A 23,241-nucleotide genomic window follows, 5' to 3' on the forward strand; every position below is an offset into this window, starting at 1 on the left:
TGTTAATTGTGTTTAGGGTTCTGAAAATGTGACAACTGGTTTGACAAACGCTTGTTAGCGACTGAAAAAAACTGTAAATGGATTTCTGCTTTTCTCTTTTATTCAAGACAGTCTCATCTCTGGAGTTGCCATGAGACTAAAGGTAAAGCTCAAAGAACCTCCTGTAATTCTGTGGGTGATATTTGGAAATCGCATCAAGCTCAAGTCTGAGGATGACTCATTATAAGAGCACGAGTCTAAATCCCTCGAGGACCTATAAGCCAAGAAGAGGAGGTGAAAACTTGAAAAAACTTTTTAAAGTTTAGTAGTATTGTGGATAAACAAAGATGATGAAAGATGGGGCTTTCTCAAGGGCCTTTGGAGGACACCATCTTTTATTTTAACCTATTATTAAAGGTTACGAAAAGGAACTGGAAAGCAATTGCCTTCAGAGACCAGAGATGCCAGGAGGCACGGTTTTGCAAGAAATTGATCTGCATACCTTAAATAGCTTGTAATCCATTGTGTTGAACAATACCTCATTGACATTTGAAAGAGGCACACATGGCTTTAGTTGTGGTCTTCTGTGTGTGTGTGTGTGTGTGTGTGTGTGTGTGTGTGTGTGTGTGTGTGTGTGTGTGCGCGTGTGTGTGTGTGTGTGTGTGTGTGTGTGTGTGTGTGTGCGTATGTGTGTGTGTGTGTGTGTGTGTGTGTGGCGTAGCGGAGCCTCCAAGCTGTGAATATTCATAGGCAGCTATAAGTGGTTATGAATGTGTTGAAAGTGATTTTCAATGGCCACATTATGAATCATGCCTAGCAAAGGAGCTCATTCACAAGCATCTGTTGCCTGATCCTGTTGCTGCCAAATGTGTGTGTGAGAGAGTTTGTGTGTTCTTCTATATATTGTGTTCATTGTGGCAAAGCATGGGGAGTGTTCTGTGTAAGTAGATGTGTGCCAAGAGGGGCCCGAAACCCTGTAGGGTCTACAGTGTAGACCCTTATCTGTGCTTAGTGTGCTTAGTGTGCTTAGTATGCTTAGTGTGCTTAGTGTGTGCTTAGTGTGTGTGTGTGTGTGTGTGTGTGTGTGTGTGTGTGTGTGTGTGATTGAGTGAGTGAGTGTGTGACTTTCTGCATTGCAGAGGTTCGAACCAAATGGGAATTTTTGATTTAGTGAAATTGTCGGCTATTTATTCCCATGAAGTGTGTCTGTTTGTGTGTGTGTGTGTGTGTGTGTGTGTGTTTCCATGCATCAAAAGCAGAGGATATGAAAGGTGAATGTCAGTCTTTGATGTAAAGCTTCCCACTGTTTAACTTCAGCTTCAATCAACATCTTAACTGCAACACAGACACACACACACACACGCACACACATGCTCACACAACACACGCACACAAACACACACACAGGAGTAGCAGAGCCAGTGTTTCATATTAAAGACGAATTTAAAGCGTCAAGACAGAAGAGACAAAGGAGAGTTTGAGAAAAAAAAGACTAATTTAGATCGATGGTGGTGCAGCGATCATTATCCTGCTCACCTGTTTATCTCACTACAGGTGTCTGCATTTGTGTGTGCTTATTTGTTTATGTCTCGGTTTAGTTGGGGCCTTTGTGTTACTTGAGTGTGGGTGTGCATGCGATCATTTACATGATCACACAGTGAATTTGGCAACAGACCACTGGCCTACCATCTGCTACTAACAGAGCATGCGGAGAGAGTGCGTGCACACACGCACACACACCTGTCAATCCATTCTGTTTTGTGTGCGCTGTGCTTTGATACGCCACACTGACTTGTTGGATTAATTGTGTGATTTATTCAGTTGGTTCCTGATTTGGGGTGAGGCAGCCTTTTACCAAAAGGGTGGAAACCATCATTAAATCTGACATCAACCCCCAGACACACACACACACACACACACACACACACACACACATACACACACACACACACACACAATCTTTCTGTCTGTGCAGCTGTTGCATAGCATAACACTGAAAATGAAGGATCTTTTGCATGTTCTGTTCCTTGAACGTTTGATTATTACTTCATGGTGTGTACAGAGACTTGTGTGTTTGTTGTGTGTTTTGTGTGTGGGTGTGTCCTCAAAGCAAAGGTGTCATAATAGCCCCCTGCTGTTCAGACCTCAATTAACCCCCTGCAACTGCACAGCAGAGAGACAGCGGAGGGAGGAGGGCAGTAGCAGGGAAGGATAAAAGAGTCGATTGGATGATGGTGGCAGAGGAGTGATAGAGAGATTGAGAATAGTGGATTTTGTGACTGGTAAATGTCCCACTCTTTAAGGAGTCATATTCTTTCTGTCTGCTCTTTCATCTATCCATCTACCCCCTCACCCCCCTGTCAGTCGGAGAGGCGCCTGGGGGCAGATGGAGAAACTGAATTCAGGAGTGGGACTTGGACAATGGCGGGTTGAGCCAGCTTTACAAACCCCAAACGTGGAAGTCGAGTGGAAGGCCTGTGAAAGCAGCCACTAGCCTCAAGGCTTGCTAAAATACCTACCATTCACACACACACATATACAGTACACATACAGAGAGAGAAGGAGAGAGAGGGCAAAGGAGCGCTTTTTTCTTTATATTGATAATACTAATAATAGCTGTCAAAGCAAGGAAAAGTAGCTCGGGACAATCTGAGAAAATCTGGCCCATAGCCCGTGGCTTGTGAGTGAATGTGACCCCAAAGATGGCAGTGACACAGATTAAAGTTAGTGCGGAAAGTGACTGCAAGCGGCCGTAAGCAAGAATCAACACAATCTGTGCCAGTTAAAGCTGCTAGAGTGTCCATTTGCGGACTTGACAGCCTTATCCTATTTTAACTTTGCTCAGAGTCTTTGTTCGATCTGTCCTTTCTCATAAAGTTGATAGAGGGAGAGTAATGAACTTTTATCCCATTAGCTTCCCCTGGCATCATTCTCCTGCCCCCTCAGCAGTCATGCCAATAAAACCTATTTGAGCTGAGGACAGCAAACACCAGTGGAGGCTGGGACACACACACATACACAGTATATATTGTGTATATATATGATTAAGACCACACATGCTCAGCTGCACATCTCGGCACAAGAATCAAACTCTCAAACTTCAAAATCAATTTACAGGCATGTTGCTTACCAACACATTTGGGAATTGAATAAATGCATAGACACACACACACACACACACACACACACACACATACACACACACACACACACAAACACCAAGGGGAGACGAGGGTCAGACAGGACTGATTGTCTCTTCCAGTTGCTCTAGAGAACATATTGATTTTTCCCACACTCCTCTTTCTACACACCTCCCTCTCACTCTCTTGAATCCTCTATTTCGCTCTTCATTCCCTCCAAGGAACCTTCATATTTTTCTTTCCCTCCTCTCTCTGCCCAGTTGTCCTATCCTCAAACCACACTTTTTTTTCCCAAACTCCTTTTCTGTCACTCCTCCCACTTTCTCTCTATCCATCCCATTCTGTCTCTGTTTTCTGGTGTGTTGTTTTTAGCCTCATGCTATCTACTCCCCTCAATGTTGAATGGGCTGACCTTGGCCTTAATGATAACTGACTTTGATTTCCGTACAACAACATAGAAAAAAAAAACACATCTCCATGGTGCTATGGATACATATGCCTCAGCAAGGACAATGTATTTGCTGCGCTTCAAAGGTGTTTGAAGCCTCAAATGAATATCTCATACTCCTCATGCTCCACTCTCACAGGATGCAGGAATCCACGCATCATTCCTTGCATCTGACACAAAACAGCTCTCTCCTCTAAAGCCCCATCTGCAACAAGATCCCTGTCCTTGTCAGAGAATCATATACTGTGGCAGTATTTAAGACGCATTTCTTCAGCGTAGCTTATAGCTGCTATAACTCATTCAGTTGCTTTTTTTGCTGTAGTGCTCTTGCATCAAGCTAAGAGCTTATTTTATTGTGTTTGTGAGATGCATCACTCTTTTTGTCTCTAGCTATTGTAAGTTTCAGTCCCCATTCTTTGGCAGTTTGGGGGGAAAACTCTTTGCATGAACCAATCCTCTGACAAATTCCTCGATCCTGCAGTGTACGACAAACAGATGACGTTTCTTCAGCATGGACGCTGTTGCTAAAGTGTTTGTGCATGTGAATGTTGGAGAGAGTGCGCCAGGCACAATGTTTTATGGCGCAAGTTGTTAACTCCATGTGGCTTTTTTTTCTTACTCAGCATGTGATTATTCATTTTTTTTTTTTTTTTTTTCTGTGATTTAGCTCAGCAGGGAAGAGACAAGAAGAATATCCACAATTCTTTAACTGTGTGCTATTCTGTCTGCTTTACTTTACTGCTTTGCTCACTGTCACCCAGACTACATCTTCCTTAATTTGGCGAGAGAAGGGATATGTGGGATATATTCTATTTCCCTCCTAATCACAATTTGGGTTCAGCAATGGGTTCAGACAGAGGTTTATCTGTTGTCACAACAATGCTATTCAACAAGCTAGCTTTGCACAACGCACAATTAGCTTCACACAAATGTTTATCATGTACTTACAGTCTATTTTAGGATAATGGCGGTTACATGGAACATGGAAAAGCCACAGTCAGAGTGGCTGTGCTTAAACACACAAACACCGAGAGATAATTGTGTAAAAGAATTAGAATGGCTTAGACTCTATTGTTGAGCCACGCAGGGAAATATGCAAGACTATCATGTCTGGTATCATGTCTGGTAGACACAAGCTTCCTCCTAGACAATTCAACCTCATCGCTTTTATAAAAACATCAACACATTTTTAACATTAAATTGTGTTTTCTGTTGTAATGAGATGCTGACATTTCACAGTAAACAAGGTACACAAATGTTTTTCAGTTATAGAAAAAACTGAGAAAATGGGGTAAATGCAAATTGAGCATATTTTAGGGGTGGTTGTAGCTCAATTTGTGGAGTTTTTAACAGCTACCCAACAGTGTGCCAACAAAGCCAGGGAAGAAGAAGAATGAAAGCAAAGGGAATGTGGATGTAAACATTGTAGGATTTAAAAAATTTTTTAAATGTTAAATAGAAACAGAAGCTTTTTTTGTGTCCACAGGAAACCTTTAAAGGTTGATGGTTTGATCCCCAACCTTCAACATGTTGGTGTGTCCTTGAGTAAGACCCCAAAGCCAAATTTCCCTGTATGTGTTTGTAGAGAAAGTGTATTTGGCAAAAAACATCTGCCAGATGACTGTATGTAATGATTATAAACCGTAATACACCAGAAACCCTAACAAATGAACTAAACTACTAGACTACTTTTTTTAATCAAATCTTTTACCATTTGTCAACATTTAAATAATGACTGATAAATTCTGCGTTTTTGGTAAGAAAAATACTCTGTCTCTTTGTCTTTCTTTCAGATGAGAATCTACACACACCTAGCATGTGAAACCAGACACACCTTTCTCCAGCAGCAGTGGAAAGTGAGTTTTCAACATGCCAGTCCTTCATGAGTATCCTATTCACCTCCTCAGCATCTCCCTGGGCCTCAGTGTCTGGGTGTGTGAGACCGACAACGGCCATTCCCATCACAACAAAGGTAACCAGCCACTCACACACCTTAGGGCCTCAATCCAGTTTCAATACACCTCATGGATCAGCAAGGAACTGACAGCTGGGAGTGAATGGAAATCTAGACAGAAGGAGGAGTTTTGTTTTTTTAATGTTGCTGTTTTATGTGTTTTGGTGTGGCACTCTGTTTATCCCTTTGTGTTTGTGTGTGTGTGTGTGTGTGTGTGTGTCTGAGTGCAGCTGTGTAACCAACGCCTGTGTTGACAGTGCCAGTCCAAACACAAACATCATTGGTTTTTAATGATGTGATTATCAGGCAAAACCCACACACAGACACACAGACACACAGACACAGATACACACACACACACACACTCACACACACACACACACACACACACACACACACACACACACACACACACACACAATCCACAGCAGATTGGAATAATGTGGTTAATTATTTCATAGATGTAATACACTGTTTAAAATTATGTCTGCATGTCTGTATGTCTGTGTGTCTGTTTGTCTGATGTGTGAACTTGTGTCTGTGCATAAATGAATATTTGCAAGTGTGCGTGTTGGTGTGTGTTTGACAGTAGGACGAGCTATGAGCAGCATATGTCTCAGTAGCAGCTGTCCAGAGGCCAGGTGGCTAAACTGACCTCTGCACACACACACACACACACACACACACACACACACACACGCACACACACACACACATGAACGCATGCACGCATGCAAGCACATGTACACACACACACGTGCGCGCAGAAACAAACACACACACACACAAACAAATTCAGCTTTACTGCACGGCTATAAACCAAAGATAACACAAACAGCTCCTAAATCAACAGGCTAGATTGAGCACCAACATCACAGCCGTCAGACAGATTCACTTCTCATTAGCAGCTCTGCCGTGCTCCTAACCTTCCACAGCTAGAATCAATGGAATAACATATGTTGTTTCTTAAACTGGAATTTAAGACACATGAATGATGCTTTAAAATGCGACTTCCTAATTACTGCATGCTTCCACCTGTTTTGTTAAAGGACTTAGTTTGTGGTGTGCAGCAATGCTTTGTCTTTCGTGAATGTCAATTGAAGGAAGTCTTCATTTATATGTTACTGTTGTGGGAATTTAGTCCAATGTGGGATGGGCTCTTTCAATTGTAAGACATAAATTAAATTAAAAAAACATTCCATTCATTCATTGTTTGTGAAATCAACAAAGACTCCCCAGTCTGAAATTACACTGTTCACCTGCTCACTGGTCCAGACACCTGTTGTTACCTGTTGTGAGGTGATTTATTCCTTTAAAAGCTATCTTTAACACAAATTGTGAGCTTAACAGGACCGAGCCACTGAAGTGGGTAAACACCTTTATAGGTCATTACGTGTTGCCTCAACACTCATATGCGATAAAATTCACATACTTATACAATATACATATATATATATATATATATATATATATATATATATATATATATATATATTGCTAAGGTGGAGTATGGTAACTAAACTACACTAAAAAGATAGTGCTGTGGTTAAAGATGTGCTCCTTACTCTGCTTCTGAGAAACATAAATCAAGTTTGTCAAGTTGCACTTGTCTTGATTGACAATGTCCTCTAACTTTCTGAGCTCTGAAAATAATAGATCATTGTTCATGTTACTTGGAGGGTTGAAGACATTTTCACTTCATGAGAAAAACCGACATGTACTGACTATGACCATGTGACACTAGACACTGTGTGATGTGTTATAAAGATTTACTGTAAGTAGTCACCAGACACTTTAGCATATTTTCCACCATCCAAAACAAACATTATTAAACAGACCTGTGTCTATATAATACTCTCCATGGGGTCACATGTAATGAATGACCTTTTAACATGCACACATCCTCCCACCAAATGGAGGGCTCTAAATTTCACAATGTAGCCCCTGTTACCATTGTGAATTTGTGATTTTAATTTCCTCTTGGTTACTCTGCAACATGTCAAGGCTTGAAATACAAATATTACGGTCAAAGGTACCCTGAAAATGCCATACTTTTCAAGTTCTTTGTCTGCACTGCCCTCAGCAACTTGAAAAAGTCTTTTAGCATGACCTGGGCTGTAGCTGTAATCTGAGGCAATCGCAATTGTGTATGTATGTTTTATGTGTGTTGGGGAGGGCAGGTCAGGTTAGGCTGCTTCCAAACACGATTGTGTGCCCTGAAGCCTCATAGCATTGCAGAAATAGGGGGTCACCCTCTATCTCCTCCCCTTTGCTTCCTCTCTTTTTTCTCTCTTCCCTCACTTCAGCTACAAATCACTGCCGTCATTGACCACCCTCTGCCCTCGAGTCTGCTGTCTCCTCCCCTTTGTTCAGCAATATTACAATTCTTTCCTGTCTCTCACCACCCACCCTTCAAGAAACACTGTCTGAGTAGACTGTGTGTGTGATTGTGGGAGTGTGTGTTTGTGTGAGGGATAGGATGGGGGATTTGAGGGGAACGCGGTATAACACACACACACACACACACACACACACACACACACACACAGACAGACATCAGCAAAACAATCACACACAGTTGTTTTTATTCTGTCTTGGGAGCCAAAGACGGATCAAGAGGATGAGCGAGGAAGACCAGCTTTTATCCCAGAGCTGTCATCTTATTGAGATGATACTACACTGATCCCTAATGAAGAATCACCAGTATTTCTGAAATGTAATCCACTAATGTAATTTCAATAAAGGCTAGAATTTAGTAGATTACTTTTGTAGGCTACCTAAGTAAGTCACTGTAAACCTTTTCAAAGTTGCATAACACAAATTTTAAACAGCCATCCATCTTCGTCCGCTCTCTAGGGAGGCACCCAGGAGGCATCCTCACCAGATGCCCAAACCTTAACTGGCTCCTTTTAACGTGAAGGAGCAGCGGCTCTACTCTGAGCTCCTCACGGATGAGCTTCTCACCCTATCTCTAAGGGAGACGCCAGCCAACCCCCTCCCCACCCCGACTACGCCTCGTTGTACTGTCCATAAATACTACAAACAGGATTGGTGACAAAGCACAGCCTTGGCGGTGGCCAACCCTCACCTGGAACAAATCTGACTTACTCTCAAGAACCCGGACACAGCTCCTGCTTTGGTCATGCAGAGATTGGATGGCCCTGAGAGGGGACCCCCTAATCCCATACTCCTGCAGCACCTCCAACAATATCTCCCGGAGGCTTACTCCCAGGATCCCTCCAGGATCCTTGCAAGAGTGAAGATCTGATCCGTTGTTCCACAACCAGGACAGAATCCACATGATTCTCTTCAACCCGAGGTTTGACTTTTAGCCGAACCCTCCTTTCCAGCATCTTAGAGTCGACTTTACCAGGGAGACTAAGCAGTGTGATACCCCTGTAATTGGCACACACCCTCTGGTCCCCTTTTTAAAGAGGGGAACCGCCACCCTGGTCTGCCAATCCCTGGGCACCGTCCCAGACTTCCACGCAATCTTCAAGAAGCATGTCAATGAAGACAGCCTCTTCACACCCAAAGCTTTCAGCATTTCTGGACGGATCTCGTCAATCCCTGGGGCTTTGCCACTGTGGAGTTGTCTAACTACCTCAGCAACTTCCACCAGGGAAACTGACAACAATCTCCCATCATCCTCCTGCTCTGCCACTACCATGGAGGGTGTGTTAGCTGGATTTAGGAGTTCCTCAAAGTGTTCCTTCCATCACCTTATTACCTCCTCAGTTTGTTATAGACAATCCATGACTAGCACAGAAGTCCAACAACAGACAACCACTCTGGTTTAAATCAGGGAGGCCGTTCCTCCCAATCACGCCTCTCCATATACCCCCCCCACAACCTGCAGGCGTAGGGAGGCAACCCTCTTGTCCGGCACCTCACACCCTGGGCAACTCCGGAAAGGGAAAAGAGTCCAACCCGAACCAAAACTGTGCGTAGAGGTAAGACCCCGGGCTCCGTGTCAAACCCAGCCACCAGGTGCTCGCTGACAAGCCCTCCATCTGGGCCTTGCTCCAGACGGGGGCCCCAGGCTTCTTCCCGGCCGGGTCATTCTATCTCTCCCTCGTTCACTCATAGGGTTTTTAAACCATTCTTTGTCTGGCCCCTCACCTGAGACCTCTTTGCCATGAGAGACCCTACCAGAAGCACAAAGCTCCGGACAACACAGCCCTTAAGGTTCATAGGGACACACAAACCTCTCCACCATGATAAGGTGATGGTTTCCGGAGATGAATTTTAAACAGTCACCCTCAATAGCTGTTTATCTTCATTTATATGTCTTTCACTTCATGGATTTTGCACCTTAGAGTAACTGTTGTGCTGTACGCCTGTATGCCATTTTGAAACCATAGTAAAACTCTAGATTTGCAAATGTAACTCGTAATGCAGGCAGTATTGTTCATCTGTAGGCTGCTGCTTTGTTTTGTAGAATTTGCCATTGATTGATCTACATCCAAAAAAGGGGAAGAAATAGTTTCTTAAAGTTTGAAATAAGTGCTCTAAAGTATGTCTATGTTTGCAGAATGCTCTAATTTAAGACTCACAATTCATGAAGCTGATAGCTATAAGGTACCATTTACTAAAAATGAAAACTCATCCTATTAATAATGATTAGACATAACTTGTGTTTTCATATGCAGTGCATGTGGTCCCAGTAACAAGGTGGTGTCGGTTAATGGGTCTTTGTGGATACTGAAGGTAAAAGAGCAACAAATAAGTTTATGCAGAACTTCATTCTTTGTTCAGCCTTGTGGAAATCTAAGAATCAGATGGGGTTTCCCCATTTTATCCACGTTTAGTTTGACAGAGAAGCTCTGTCGCCTTCCTGAGGCCAGATAAGTAAAGCATCAGGTGACCGGGACACTGCAGTGAGAATGAAAGTCCCCTTCCGAGGTCAAACTGTTGCTGTTTGACTGACGGCCAGTTGGAAACCTGCTACTACCTTGAGGGAAAACGCAGTACGTGAGTTTGTGTGTGCCTGTGTGTGTGTGTGTCAAGACAGAGGGAGTGAGAGTTGACTTAACAGATGCAGAAGCAGTTGTGCTCTCTCTCTCTCTCTCTCTCTCTCTCTCTCTCTCTCTCTTTCCTCCTATCACACTCTCGGGAGAAGCGCTTTGACGCACCACGCAGAGCTGGATTATAGTATTGCGCGCTGGTCTTTAACGGGGCTTTTTCCTCCCTCACACTGTATACACCCTTGTGACTGACCGGCTGTTGACATGTTTGATCGGAATCAAAATCTCTCCACCTGCTGAGCTTTTTGGAAAAACCGAGCGCTACCAATGACTCCTCTCTACGGACGCGTGTTGTGAATTTATAACCAAGACAGCCTCACCTGAAGTGTGTGTGTGTGTGTGTGTGTGTGTGTGTGTGTGTGTGTGTGTGTGTATATGCTTTAAAGTGTGTGTGAGAGTGTGTTTTTCTGGATCATATTAAGGAACGAGGTGTTTCACTGGCTTTGTTTCACACACACAAATACACAGACTCACCACACACCGTGGGGATTTGGGCACCGCATGCCGGGGACATGTGGAAGTTTGCGCCGATGTAGCGCAGCAAGAGAGCCGGTCCACCGCCTCTTTGACCTCCTCTCTCACTGTCCAGGGGGACCAAATTCCTGGAGCACAGCTTTCACACATCGAAACCCCTCTAAGAAGACCCAAATGTAAATTCAGAACGCGACATTTCAGAAACACGTCTGAAAGGGGAAGACAGTTAAAACGAGGACGGCATATCCCGTTGCGTGCAGAGTTTGGTGAATTGTTTCGGGGATTTCAGGGCTTTTATTTTTGAACGCCCTTGCATTTTTTCAGTATTTTGTGGGTCTCAAATTGGCCCCCACTTGCCGCGGTGATGGTGGGAGCTCTGAGCCCCGTTGGCCCTGGCCGCTCCCCGGTGACTGCGTTGGGACTGCTGGTGGCTGTTCTGGTATCTGTCCTGTCCGGCGGGGCGGACGGCCAGCCCTGCCCGGCCCAGTGCTCCTGCACCGGGACTACTGTGGACTGTCACGGCCAAGGGCTCCGCAGCGTGCCCAGGAACATACCCCGCAACACGGAGAGACTGTGAGTACCGAGTGGGTTGATCGCTTTTAACAGAGTTTTGCTTTAATGCGCTTACTATTTCCCAACCAATTTCAACACACTTCACAGCAAAAAATCCCCAGAATATGATTTAAATGTATATTTCTTTGTGCGTCAGAGATGCTCAATAACAAGTGTGCGCTGACCTTATGGGCTACCACTTAGATAGTATTTGTAATAAAGCTTCTTCTCCTGAAGGAGGTTTACAACAATCGATTCACAATTTCTGGTCAACTATTTGATACCCTAAAATATATCGCCACCAATGTTTTTTATGATCATATAGACTAATGTTCCTTTGTTTTAATTAATAATCTTGTTGCTACACTTGTGTGCCCAATCCTTTTGATTGCTACATGTTGTAGAGTATAAGGAGGATTGTTTCCTTGGGGACCACATCTTAATAGAGCTAGGCTTTACATGTTAACTAACATCCAAAACCACATCGCAACATCTGTAAATGTTGCTAAATGTAGTTTTTTTGTAATGTGAACTGTAAAAACACTCTAGTTCTTTTTGCTTGTATTTAATGTGAGGATTAGTTATTGCTGATCGCGGAGTTCAAGTTAGGAGCACTGCTGTGGTTGTGTTGGTGGTTTCGCACTGTTGCATTAGCACAGCCTCCGTAGACCACAACGGTTTGTCTGAAGACCAGCGTGTTAATCAAAAACGGATTTGGACAAGTGGCTTTGAGTTAAACAGGCCGTGTTTTATTAGTCAGAGACCCCTTGATAGAAATTATAATTTGCCCAGTAGGCTATAGTGCAGCAGCTCAATTTCTCTGACGCTCAAATGACAGTTCTGCATTGGCCACGGCACACCAAGTTTCAACAAAAAACCCTTCAGTAGCTCAACTTCTTTGTCCTTGTAACATAACATATCTCGTGTAGGCTACTGACTGTCCCTTTACGCATTTCTCTGTCCAGGGATCTTAATGCAAACAACCTCACTAAAATCACCAAGGCGGATCTTGCAGGACTGAGGCATCTGCGAGTGTTGTAAGTGTCTTTTATCCATTCTCTCCTTTCTTCTCTCTCCTCCATTGCAGTTGGAAAATAAAAACTAAAATACTCTCTGACAAGCAGCACCTTGTAATTCCACCAACTTTCCTCTCCAAAAACCACAACACACACATTCCACAGTTTCCAGTGCTGTTCAGCATCATTATATCTCATCAGCAGCCCTGGAGCTGCCGCATGCAGCAATGCGTCTAGAAATGCCGACTTCACTGAGTCTGTATGTGTTTAAACAGAATAGCCATTGCACCTGTTAATGCTGTCGTGTTAATCTGCCAGGGGAAGTGTCAGGAAGGGCTTATTTTAACCACCGGCCAAAGAGGGAAAGAGATAGCGGTCATTAGGTGTAACCGCGGAGGGAGGAATGCAGCTGGAAGGGAGGGAGGGTGAAAGGAAAGGGAAGGAATGAGTCAAGTAAGAACAGGTTTCTTACCTGGGATAAATCCAGGTTAAGAGTGGGACAGGGATAGCCTGCTTTGTGTGTGTGTGTGTGTGTGTGTGTGTGTGTGTTTGTGTTTGTGTTTGTGTTTGTGTGTTTGTGTTTGTGCTTGTGCTATCTAGCTGCTTAAAGTTAATGGCATGGAATACACATTGTTGGAATTCCTACAGAGATTAGATTATGTCCTAATTTTGTGTGTGTGTGTGTTTCCTGTGTGTTCATCATGTCTGCTTGCCAGCAGTCACACACATCCACAACCATTTGAATTTTAATTAGAGCTGCAACCATCCGTTGATCGAAAACCGATTTTTTGCAAGCACTCTTGGGTTTCTTGTTTTGCTTTAAGCAAAAATGCCAATAAAAACAAAAAAACAAAAGCCTTGTAGGAGCTTCTTAAATTTTTGGATGTAGCCTACTTTTTTGCATTGTATGCGAGTCAGTAAAATGCATGTGGGGTTTGGCCTGTTGGTTAGTTAAAATAAACTTTTTAAAGACATCACTTTGAATGTTGTGAGTTGTGTTTAGGAGTTTTCTGTAATGAAAATAATTGTTAGTTGCAGCCCTAATTTTAATGTTCAAACTGCTTCTGGATTTCTGTTTATCACGAGGGTAGACCATACAGCTTGTTCAAATGTGTAGCTGCTTAGCTTGGTCATCACAGCGTTTCTGGGGCAGTTGTGCTAGTGGAAGTGAATGAGTTGTCACAGCTATGTGGTTAGATAGAGTAAATTGGATGATAGATGAGTTGCTGTCTTACTGATGGACCAGTTTTAAAGTCAATTCTTTGGCTCCATCGACCCACCGTTGATTGTCTTCTCTCTCTCTTTCTCTCTCTCTCTCTCTCTCTCTCTCTCTTGCTGTTTCAACATTCTCTCACTTTCCATCTCCACCAATCTATTTTCCTTCTTTCTCTTCACAACGCCACCTATTTTCTCCATCTCTCCTTCCCTCTGCTCTTTAATGTCTTTGTCTCTTGTGTCCTATCTCACTCTCCTTCACCTTCTCTTTTTCTCTTTACTCCTTCTTATCTACGGCCCCATCCAGCCATCTTTTTCCTTTTTTGGTAACCTCTCACAAATCACTCTGTCAGCTCTCACGCTCTATGCGTCTCTCTATCACTCTCTTTTTTTCTGTCCAGTTCTTTTTTGTCTCACACTCTCCTGGCGTTTTTCTTTCAGGCAGCTTATGGAGAACAAAATCACCACAATCGAGAGAGGGGCCTTCCAGGACCTGAAGGAGCTCGAGAGACTGTAAGTTACATTTTTGAATTGTAGGTGCAGCCATTTTATCCCTTGACACATTTTGCTTAGAATTAAACATGTCAGGATGCTTATCTTTGAAAACATTAGCAGACACATGGAGGTGTAAAGGGAAAAAAAAACATAGTGAGATGTTGGGTTGCCATGAGCCATCAGAACAACTTCAATAACTTCAACCTCCCTATCTTTGATTCTACAAGTCTACGGAGCTCTTCTGGAAGGATGAACATCATTGTTCCTCGATTTGTTCCCTCATTCAGTGTTTTGATCATGTTGGTGGTGTTGTTTGTCACACCTTGTGGAAATCTTGGTCACAATCTGTGTCTGATGGTGCGATATCCATTTTGGAAGTCAGATTGTGCTGTGAATACCTGGCGAATCATAGAACTAAAGAAACATGTTACCAACTTGTGCCATCCATCTGCTGCTATCATCCATCATGATTTGAAAATGCAGCAAAGATTTTTTGCTTGGGACAGCCGTATAGTGCACAGAAAACTGAACCTAAACACGTCAGTCTTCTAAAAAGGTTAAGCTAGGTCCAGACCTGGTGGCTTTAAAGGTTATAACATAAGATTTAAATAATTTTTATGCTCATCAAACTATTCAGACAGTGTCCTTTAAAATACGCAGCCAGAGGTTGTTATGGCGCTGGCCGGGAATCACTGGTATTCAGCCTCCAACCCTGAGGCAGTTATAGCATAATTAAGTCTTGGTAGTGTGTGAGAGAGTAAGACTGAGGGGGGATACAGACCCCTGACTGCTGATATGTCTATTGTGTCGACTGTCAACTTTGCTTGATGTGTGAGCTGTCGATTTCTGTGCGTGTTTGTGTGTTAAGTGGCCTGACTGCAATGACATGCTGGAATGCAGCAGACTGTGACAGAGTATGAGGAGGCTTAAAGACAAGCTTTTAATTAAAGACATAAAAAATCCTCGCTGCTTACATGAATGTTTACAAAAAGACATACCTGTATACACACAGATATTTTTACCTGTACGCATAGACATTTTTGATAGCTGTTTTGGGTAAATTCTTAAGGAGTTGTTTGGAGGAAAGGGATGAAGTACTATGATTCCCCGAGTGCTCTTGTCTTGGGTGTGTCACGCCTGGTCTTTCTACACTATCTGCTGCACTGTGGCTGCTCTTTGTTGCCAGAGAGAGAAGCTCTGTGGATCACTATAAGGAATCTGCTGGTGTTACTCATGCAACCAGCACTGGGTTCTGTCCAGCTAAGCAGATCTGGGAATTCCTGCCCAGAGCTGCAGACAACAAGGGGAGTATTTAACCGTCTATAGTCGAATTTTAACAGGAAACTTTGAACGTGATTTCCCCTCTGTGAAAAGATATGGTATAAGCTCTCATGGATACATACGAAAACAGGCCCCAACACACACATGCACATACATTGTAGACTAGTCCTTAAACAGCAGCAGACCAATTCTTACACATCTGCTGTCAAACTATTCAGGCCACTCTGATGGCAACAAACGCATTTGACAACAGCTAACTTTCTGACACAACATGGCTGTTTTCTGTTGTCCTCGCCAGGGTTTTCAACTGTAATTCAGCTTCTCTGGCTTGGCATGTTCACAAACACAAAGGTGGAGTGAGTCATCAATGCCCCCCCGCAGCTGCCAGACAATGGCACGTCTCCAGAGTCTGGAGTCTGGGGGCTCATTTCAAAGGCCTCCGTCCTCTGGGCGGCTGGAGGGGGGCCTGGTGGGCACCACTACCCAGAGGAGAGGGCCCTAAGCTGGGCTGACCGATCCATAGTGACTGCCCCCCACGGGGGTGGAAAACGGTTCCCCTTCTCATTCCTTTTTTTGCGACCGGCCCTGCAGGGCTGGGCAGGGTGGGGTCAGGTGTGGGGCAGTAGCTGGAGGAGGGGTTAGTGGTCGAAGGAGGTGTGGAAGAGATAGGCATGTCACAACACACACGTGCACATACACAAAAACATGCATGCTATGGATTCATACATGCATGCGCATTGACTTACGCAAGGCTGCTCTGTCAGTACTGGTTTAATCTTGATTCTCCAACCCCCCACCCCCTCCTTACACCCACTCACGCCTTCATTCAGTCTTTAACCTCTCCTCATGTTTTTCTTCCATAGCCACCCGTCTTGTTCTCTCTGTATTGTCCTGTGCTTATAGGAATGTCATTCTTAACTCTCCCTGTAGATTATGAAGAATAGAAAAGAGAGGAGTTCCTGATCCTCTTATCTTCCTCTCACATTTGACTGGTTTATAGCCCCTATCCAATTCAAAGTCTGTGAGATTGAAGATGATAGCAGCTGCAGATATGCAGAGACAAAGGAAACTTACAGGTATTCAGACAATGATTTCAGAGAACAGCAGTGTGATAAACCTCAGATAACTAGCCTGTAATAGTGTGATCACATTGTCAAAGATAATTTTAACAGCAACAATTGTAAAACAGATTACAGGCAGTGGGATGTGTCTATCAACAGTGATTACAAACTATATAATTAAACCTCAGACCAAGTGATTGTGTTTTAATATGTGGATAATCTGACTATAAAAAGATAGTTGTAACAGTGAGGCCAGATAGCGGGATATGGATTTCAAATGAGAGCACTGGATTAGTGCTAAATGATTATCTCTAAAGCCTGTGAGTGATGACATTGTTCTCTCTGATCATTTCAGGGATTTTTATTTATTTTTATTTTTATTAATTGACAGAGCTTGAAATTGTCTGCATACAAAAAGCCATATTTAATCACACAGTTCTGTCCAAAAATAATTTGGGATAGATTTCCCAGAGATCCTGTCTGTCTGTGCAGCTCCTAAACGTTGGGAAATTTGTTGGTTAACACAAGTTAGCAGTGGAAATGCTCAAAGCTCTTCAATACAGCTCAAGGTGAATGTGTTTGGATTTTACATTCCTGCATTGCTGTGTTTTAGGGCAGATATGTTATCTTTCTTCCATATATAAAAGAACAGATGAAATTTGAGTGTGTAAAACTTTGGTGGACGAGGGTTGATGTCACATGACATACACAGACTCTTGGACACACACACGGGTGATTTAAAGTAAAGATGTCTACTAGGTTTGGGATCTAACTACAGTATAGTAACAGTACTGTGTGTGTGTTTGTGTGTGTGTGTATTGTGTTATGGCAGCAGTGGCATTGGTGGAATAATAATTGGTTTCTGAGGTGTTTTGTTATTTTCCTCTCAACCGGGGCCTACTACACATCTACAAGGCTGTAAAGAAAGGAGTGTGTGCGTATGTGTAAGTTTCTGTATTTTATGTTTGTGTGGGTATGCATACACGTTTGCGGGAATGTGTGTGTGTGTGTGTGTGTGTGTGTGTGTGTGTGTGTATGTGTGTTTACTGTGTGGTTTGTGGCCCTCTAGCATCTGTTTATGATTGCAGGGATTATCACCACGCTGCAGTGTGACATTAGCTTGTTTGAGTGACTGTCACACCTCAGACTACTGGCGACTCAGTCCTCATTCACTTTCAGCAAGACTGACTAATGAATCACAACTGTGGATGTACTCGGAGGGTGTTTATGTGCATGCACGCACACACACAATGATTCCATCCTTCAGGTCAAGAAACAAACCACTAAATCACTACTGACGACTAGATTATTTGAGTAACAGGTGGTCAGTACTTTTAGATGGACACTAAAGGTGTTCAGTACATGTAGAAACACATCTTCAACACTGAATCTTCAAATTGAACTGACTGCACCGAATCTCTATTGTTGACATGGTTTGTGTGTTCCTGACCTTCCTCGGAACACAAAGTTTGATGGTTCAGTAAATGTCTGGTGGCTGTCTAAGTAAGTTAGGACAGTCCTTACAATGAGGCCAGATTTTTAGTTTTATAAATTGACATGTCTGCACATGTTGTTGTCTTCATAATGCATAGTGGTTATAGTGAAAACTATTGTGAATACAATAAGTCAATTATTTAAAAATAACAATGTGGTTGCAGTTCTTCAAATGAGAGATTTGACAGTTTTTTTACTTCTTCTTTTTTATCAATGTAAACACAATATATTTAGGTTTTAGACTGGCAGACAAAAGTGGTCATTAGAAGATGTCACTGTGGGCTCTGGAAAATTGTAAAGGACATTTTTCTATTCTAGTTTCTTAAAGGTGGAGTCTGGGATTTAGATTGATAATATTTGAACTCAACACCCAAATAAATACAGCCCCCCCGTCAGTGCTTCAGAACATTGGCATGTGCCAGATTTCCAATCCCTCTTGCTCTCACTGCCTTTCTCTTCATAAAAAACAGGGTATTTCCCCTGTCCTGTGAACAAGCACCAACAGAATAGTGTTGCGTAGCTCGGTCCCAAACACTTTTGTTTGTTTCAGAGCCAGAGCTGTGTGTGAACACCAGATATTCTTGCAGCACACACAGAGACAGGACAGCTAGCGGACTGTGACGAGATATTTGCTGAATGTGACAAAAAATGTGTTGGATAAGAACCGCTGACTGCACCTTTAGGGTTAGGGGCTATAGGAGTGACTTCCTTAGAGCGTTTTGAGCTGTAACATTTGCAGAGGTTGTTGTGTCGTGAATGCTGTTTTTTTATTCCTTAGAGCTGATAAAATAACAAGTGTGCAAGTGTACTCCACTTCCTTTGTGTGGCATATACGAAATCAAAGCTTATACGTTGTAGTAAGGCTAATTCATAAAATCAATAAATAATTCAGATTTCTCATGTTGCTTTTATGGCTCTGAAAGGAGTAAAAAATTGTGATTAAGGTGTTTACATGATTATTGAAATAATCAGACAGTTATGAGCATTTAAACGCATGACACCTTGGACCAGACTGGTTTTGATCCTTCACTGTCTTTACTTCATTCTCTAAGTCTCCTAGTCTGACAGCATTGCATCTATTTTAAGAGAATGAGCTCACAGCTCACATTGTGCTGCTTCCTCCTCCAGCGTCAGTCCGTGCACTCACCCAGGGGAGGTCTAGCCCACTAACGGGTGCTCATGGCTGGGCAGGACCTGCAGGAGGAGTGGGGCCTCTCTGCAGGACCACGTGGGGCTCTTAGCCATCAGAGCTGGCGTTAACGGAAGAGGAGTGAATAATTTAGAAACATCATTTCTGCGGTAATGTTAAATATTTAAGCGGCCTCTGATGTAACTGTGGAGTGTGAATGTGCTTGCATGTGCGCATGCACGTTCATATATTTTTACACTTGTGGGTGGAAGATGGACACAGAGGGGCTGACTTTATTTAAGGAGGGCTTACAGTGCCTTGTGAGCAAAATAAGGTGAAACCCATTGATAGAATTAAAGAGAGTTCTTCTTTTGGAGTTGGTGACATTCTTGAGGTGCCTTTATGTGTCTTTGTGTCATGCAAACTGTTAGTTAGGGATTTTACACTTTTCCTATTAGTTTGAAGCCATTCTTCATTCTGCCTCCATCCCTCCTTTACTTCCCCCTTCTCTTCATTCTCCTCCAGTAGCAGCCAGCACAGCATCCGTCGCGGGGCCTGTCAATTGTGTATGTGTGTGTGTGTGTGTGTGTTTGTGTGTGTGTCAGGGTTAAACTGTTTCAGCAGCCTGTCGTTCATTGTGTCACTCAGTTACTTCACTCTTCTCTTACTCACATCAAGGCACAACCACACACCAACACACACCAGCACACAAACCTCTTCACTCCACTCAACCAGGGTTAAATGATCGCACTAAGATTATTTAACTCACCCGAGTTCTCTCAACTCCCTTATTTGTGTGTGTGTGTGTGTGTGTGTCTGTCTGTGTGTGTGTGTGTGTGTGTGTGTGTATGTGTGTGTGTGTGTGTGTGTGTGTGACAGGTTGTTGTGAGTTCTTCCCCTGTGAGGGCCTTGTTTACTCAGTGGGGTCCTTTTCACACATTCGGTCGTCCGGCCAGACTGCCTGTTTGTTTTTCCCACATCATCTCTTCTCCTCCGCCTTTGTGGTAAACCCCCCCCCTTCTTCCCTTCATCCGATCCCCTTCTCTCGTCTTCCTCCCCATGCCTTCTCTTCGTCCTTCTCGAGCTCACTGTTTTTCTGGCAGCCATGTTGTACCCCTTAAATCAGTGGTAACCCGGAGTCTGTTTTTTTGTGGATCCGTCAATGAACATGTGTGTGGTTTTGATGTCTCCTTCAATCTCCTCATTCATTCTTCCTCTTACTGCACTGAATTGCATATTAATCAAAACATAATTTGATATTATGACCAGAAAAAACAAATCTCACCTAAAAAGCTCGAATAAACACATGTAACCTCTTCACCCACGCTGTCTGGAAAGGGCTACGTAGTTTATTCCCTAATGTATGCTGTGTTTTTCCAGGCGCCTGAATCGGAATAATCTGGCCGTCTTCCCCGAGCTGCTTTTCCTGGGAACAACAAAGCTTTACAGACTGTAAGTCATTTCTCTTTCTCTATCCATCACTGAATTGCTCTGCATTGTTTACTGAATTATTGTTCATTTCCACCTGTGTTCAGTTTAACAAGAGCAATGCAAATAGGCAAATGAATGAAATGAATTGTTGCAATGCTGTGCTTGTGTGTATACCCACAAGCTTGTACAGGTCATTGACTGTGACTTAAAATGACATGGTGAAACATGTTACAGACCTTGTAAAGTACAGAAAAAAATATAGGGTTTTCTTGGTGACGCAGCTGTGGTGTTTCACTTGGATGAAGGAGTTAGAGGACTGAGGGGACACATTTTACATGGTCTACTCCAGAAGCCAGTTCAGTAGCTAATGGAGATTAGCACTCCAACAGCTGCTGCCCACTGGGAGAGACGTGTGTGTGTGTGTGTGTGTGTGTGTGTGTGTGTGTGTTTGTGAGGATGGGGAAGAGAAACCGAGCAAGACCGATCAAGGAAGATATGTTTTATGTTTCACAGGCAGAAAATAGTTTCAGTCACAGAACATAAAGGTTCCAGTTTGCATTCAAACCAGTGAACCACAGTTTGTTGTCATCAAGCACCTTTTACTCTTCACTCACAGCCTGAGTGTCTGTGTGTAAACTGAGCTGTGGGTTTCCAGTACTGTAGGACCGGGCAGCAACGCTGCTGAAACTGTGGGAACTAACTTCCCGTCATGGTTGTTTGTGGTCTCAGGGAATGATTATGGTCGCATATATTTATATATGTGGCTGAATATATTTATCTAAAACAATATTGAAATGCTTAGATGAGAGTGTGTTGAAGTTGTTTATGTTCTGCGGCCACTACGGTGGTTAGCTGGACTCGACCTGTCGGGTCTAAGGGTGTGTGTGCGTCTATGTGTCTGCAAGTATGTGTGTGTGAGTTTCTCAAGGCCAAAAGTTGGCATATTGCTCAGCGTGTGGGCCGAGGTATAAATACAACTTGGGTATACTGCTCTCTGCTCAGCTGTTGCAGACAAGCGGCCTCCGTGTTTGTGTGTGTGTGTGTGTGTGTGTGTGCATATGAATGTTAATGCTTGTTTGTGCATGTTGATGTGTGTGCATATGTATACGCCTTAGCTCCTCAGGTGTATGTATTTAGCAGAGGGTCTCTTGTTGGCTGCACCTCTTTACCACACACTTCATTCAGCATAATAATATTCATAACGTTGTGTTAAAATAAAAGAATTAGTAAAAACGTCTGTAGTAGTATATGAAATGACCCAGTACCAGAGGAAGAAAGAAAACTGACAGAAAATTGCTAAATGACAATGAAAACGAAATGGCCTAGCTGGCGCCGTTGCAGCCACAAAGCTACAAGCAGATTAGTCAGACGTATGGAAGTCATTCAGTATGAACAACTACCACAGAGGCTTAGCCAATACTATTTACGGCTGTTTGGTCAATATTAAATCGTATGTCTACTTTTACACCCCCTACAGTGTATTTTTATTTTTGGAAAGCACAACAAGAAACCCTTGGGAACCTCTGGAGTGAAATCTTGTGAAGCTTTAAGTAGTGGTCAGAAGGTATGTGCGAACTGGGCCGACTTTGGTTCTTGCGACAGTATTGCTATAAATGAACACTTGCTCAACCTGCTATTATGAAAATTATGTTTTAACTTTTTTGGGGCTTGGAAAATCTGTGTGTGTGTGTGTGTGTGTGTGTGTGTGTGTGTGTGTGCATGCGTGCATGCGTGTGAGAGAGTACTTGCTGGATGTGTTTAACCTTTGCTCAGCACCGTGGTTTAGGGCTTTAAGGTCTAAATAAAAGGGTCAGGTGTGAGATATGCCATGCATTTTAGAGGAAACATAATGTCTGCTTGGATTATGTGAACCTGCAGCATTTTTTTTTAAACCAGTAAGTGTGACATAATTGTACTGCTGGTTCAAGAACTGGGTTGAAGATTTGGGAATATTCATTGTCTTGGTTATTGAAAATGTCAACACATCAAAACTCACGCTTCAAGTCAGTGTTGATTTTTTAAATATTAACCAAAACCAATTTGTTTTAGTTTACCAGTAGTTTAGTTCAATTGATTTGATGAGAATGAGAGCATAATGGTAAAAATGGGTCCAAAAGTCTTCTTATTTACTATACAGCCATTTTATTTGAGTGTCCAAATAAATGTGACATTCATGCACTATATTGCCCTTAAAAGCTTATGATGAAATGATAAAAGTTCTAACCTCGCACAATGCAATGTGTGACTCCACGCCTGTCACTGATGACGCATCATCAGTATGATTCATAAGTGTCTGAAATCCCAATTTACTGCACGCTGAAGAGTTAAAAATGTAGTGTTTATTGAATAGGGATAAGTGAATGAGTGATCAAGGGAGTGATATTAGATACAGCTGATCCTTGATTTAAAGATAGCAGAGATGCAGAAGTCCAAGTGATTAGGCAAGACCATATTACCAACAAACCAACACAATTAATGTCTACAGTCAGTTGTCAGTTTATTAGAATACCTACAGCATGAAACGTGTTCAATCTTATACAACAGT

The 23,241-nt window shown here is 42.9% G+C and overlaps 1 protein-coding gene across 16 annotated transcripts in view; it reads left to right on the forward strand.

Moving 5' to 3' along the window:
* The first annotated feature begins 10,616 nt into the window (after positions 1-10,616).
* slit2 (slit homolog 2 (Drosophila)) overlaps positions 10,617-23,241 on the forward strand; it is an 83,233-nt gene continuing 70,608 nt past the window's right edge. For 8 of the 16 annotated variants that reach the window (XM_034857759.1, XM_034857799.1, XM_034857806.1 and 5 more), the window contains exons 1-4: positions 10,618-11,595; positions 12,540-12,611; positions 14,247-14,318; positions 20,646-20,717. In XM_034857759.1, the coding sequence (XP_034713650.1) occupies positions 11,387-11,595; positions 12,540-12,611; positions 14,247-14,318; positions 20,646-20,717 (425 nt within the window). In that variant the 5' untranslated portion in view covers positions 10,618-11,386. Of the gene's footprint in view, positions 11,596-12,539; positions 12,612-14,246; positions 14,319-20,645; positions 20,718-23,241 lie in introns of all 16 variants that reach the window. The other 8 variants (XM_034857863.1, XM_034857880.1, XM_034857844.1 and 5 more) reach the window with 3 other exon arrangements.

The sequence above is a fragment of the Etheostoma cragini genome, chromosome 2, assembly GCF_013103735.1.
Source record: "Etheostoma cragini isolate CJK2018 chromosome 2, CSU_Ecrag_1.0, whole genome shotgun sequence".
Classification (NCBI taxonomy): domain Eukaryota; kingdom Metazoa; phylum Chordata; class Actinopteri; order Perciformes; family Percidae; genus Etheostoma; species Etheostoma cragini.